Source organism: Belonocnema kinseyi, chromosome 6 (assembly GCF_010883055.1).
Source record: "Belonocnema kinseyi isolate 2016_QV_RU_SX_M_011 chromosome 6, B_treatae_v1, whole genome shotgun sequence".
NCBI classification, from domain to species: Eukaryota; Metazoa; Arthropoda; class Insecta; order Hymenoptera; family Cynipidae; genus Belonocnema; species Belonocnema kinseyi.
This window is the reverse complement of record NC_046662.1, coordinates 60,019,300-60,021,597: the sequence shown is the minus strand read 5'-3', so window position 1 is coordinate 60,021,597 and position 2,298 is coordinate 60,019,300. Positions and strand designations below refer to the sequence as shown.

The 2,298-nt window shown below is 32.3% G+C and overlaps 1 protein-coding gene across 1 annotated transcript in view; it reads left to right on the top strand.

Annotated features, from left to right (window-relative positions):
* Positions 1-603: 603 nt before the first annotated feature.
* Positions 604-2,298, top strand: part of LOC117174416 — a 25,879-nt gene continuing 24,184 nt past the window's right edge. The window contains exon 1 of the mRNA XM_033363527.1: positions 604-705. Within this exon, the coding sequence (XP_033219418.1) occupies positions 702-705 (4 nt within the window). The 5' untranslated portion in view covers positions 604-701. The remainder of the gene's footprint in view (positions 706-2,298) is intronic.

The window sequence follows — 2,298 nt, the reverse complement described above, 5'->3', positions numbered from 1 at the left end:
TGAATACCGCGAAGAATTTCTAATTTATGAAGGAATCTTTTTGGGTGAACCTAGTCATCGTCGTTTGACATAACAGACATGGCAAATAAATATTCTCGTCAGATTTTATCTTTTGTTAGATTATTTTTATCTCTCGTCCAATAAATTTTATGTTTCGTCATATAAACGCACTGCAGCAATTTTATTCAATCTAAAGATAAAATTTTATTCCTGGGGTTTACTGCGTACAAAACGAGAGGAAACTTATTTCTTTCTGTAGTTAACGTTATTTCAATTGTAGAAAATATAATGAAACAATGTTTTTTAATCAATTTGTATGTTTTAAACACGTGTCTAATATTACTTGTTCTTGAAAACATCGAATACGTTTAAACGTTTTAATTTTTTACCCATAAAATGAATATAGGTCAGAAATCAAATGTTTTTTAAGCTTTCGTAAATTCATGTTTTACTTTAAAATTAAATGTCAAAATTGTGATCAACGTCCAAAAATTCACGTTTTTTATATGGGTGGTATGATTTCACGTTAGCGTTTATATACAGAGAATTTGGACAGCTTGAGACATACAGCTTACAATGAAGTTTCTTACTCATTGAAAAAACAAAATCTCTAAATTTTTTAATATATTACCTCCAAAGAAGGATGATCTTCTAAACTGAATTTGAAAATAGTTACTGATTTCTCAATTTTCTGCAGCATCATGAGTAAGTTACACCAATTATTTAACTAGAAATTTTCAATTTTCACAGAAACTGTGTGTGTGTGTGCAAATGTACATATAGCGTACGTAAAGTTGATAGTTTGGAAACCGTGCAAAAATATCTATTTGTGATAAAAGTGCGAAAGCGTGTGTGCGCACGTGTACTACACGTTACCACAGTGACAGAAACAGTTTTGTTACATAACTTTTAAACGCTGCCGATGTACAAAGTTAATCATTTATAAATTAAGCATGAGAAAATTTACCCGCCACACAGTGGGCTGGATCAGGAATTTACTATTCAAAATCACTTACAGCCTAAAATTCTTAAACGATTTTCAATTTTCTTCAATAGAAACAATCAGCGATAGTTGCGCAAAAGCATGTGTGGATCAGATTTTTGAATTTTTATTATTTTCTGTTTTTTTTACATAAACAAACAAAGAGACAAAATGAGTCATTTTTCACTTATTATTTTTCATCTGTAAATAAATAATTTAATTCATTTCGTTCTTTATGAAAATATATTTCAAAGCATCTCAGAAAAATAAATAATTAGTGGGTTTTCGAATGTCAATGTTATAAACAAATTATATTAATAATAATGTCAACATTATGAATTGTGTGCTTGAAACGTATGTTTGTAAGTTGCATTTGCTTGATTTTATCGGCAAAATGATACTTGATCATGAAAATTTGTTTTCTGCTATAATTTACTTATTTTATAAACAAATTATATAAACAAATGCATAGTTTGGTAATTTATGTGCAGAAAGGAATCTTTTTTCTTTCTTACCGCCTTCAGTTTATATTAATGGTAATTATTAATTAATTAATGGTAATTATTAATGTATTTGGTGACGGTCTGAGAAGACGGCCAGATACTAACTTCCATATATCACAACGCTGATGAAGGCTGGTGACCTTCTCAGCATGAAAACAAAAACACAAACTCAAGACGACTCTCTCGGTTCCAGTTCTACTTCCCCCCTCTCCCAACCCTCCCTTATTAACTGAAGTTTTTGGTGGGACTGACGCTAGAATGAAAGTAGGAATCAGAAGACTATTTATTATAGCATGCTACGCGCCGGTTGATAGTGATCCTAGAGAAGTAAAATACGCCTTCTGGGACACTTTAAATGACACAATAAACATCTGCGAACATGGGGAAAGAATAATTCTACTGGGAGACATGAACGGTTGGGTGGGCATCCAAAATCAGGATACAGAAAGAGTATTAGGTAATTTTGGGGGTCCAAGAAAAAACTATAACGGAGATAAATTAGTTGGTCTATGCTTAGAAAGGGGTCTGTTTATTACAAATACTTGGTTTAGGCATAAAATGATCCACATGTACACCTGGTCTAAAGGAAATAGCCGCAGTATAATTGACTTTGTTGTTGCGGATGAAAGACTTAGAGAGTTAGTCAAAGATAAAAGGGTCATGAGGGGTCCTGAATGCAATACTGATCATTACCTTCTGATCTCACAAATTAACTTAGGTCGGGGTTGGAGACAAAAGAGACCCAAGAAAGCAAAACAAACGCGAATCAAAATTGAGAACCTACAGAAACCGGATGTGCGAATAGATTTCCAA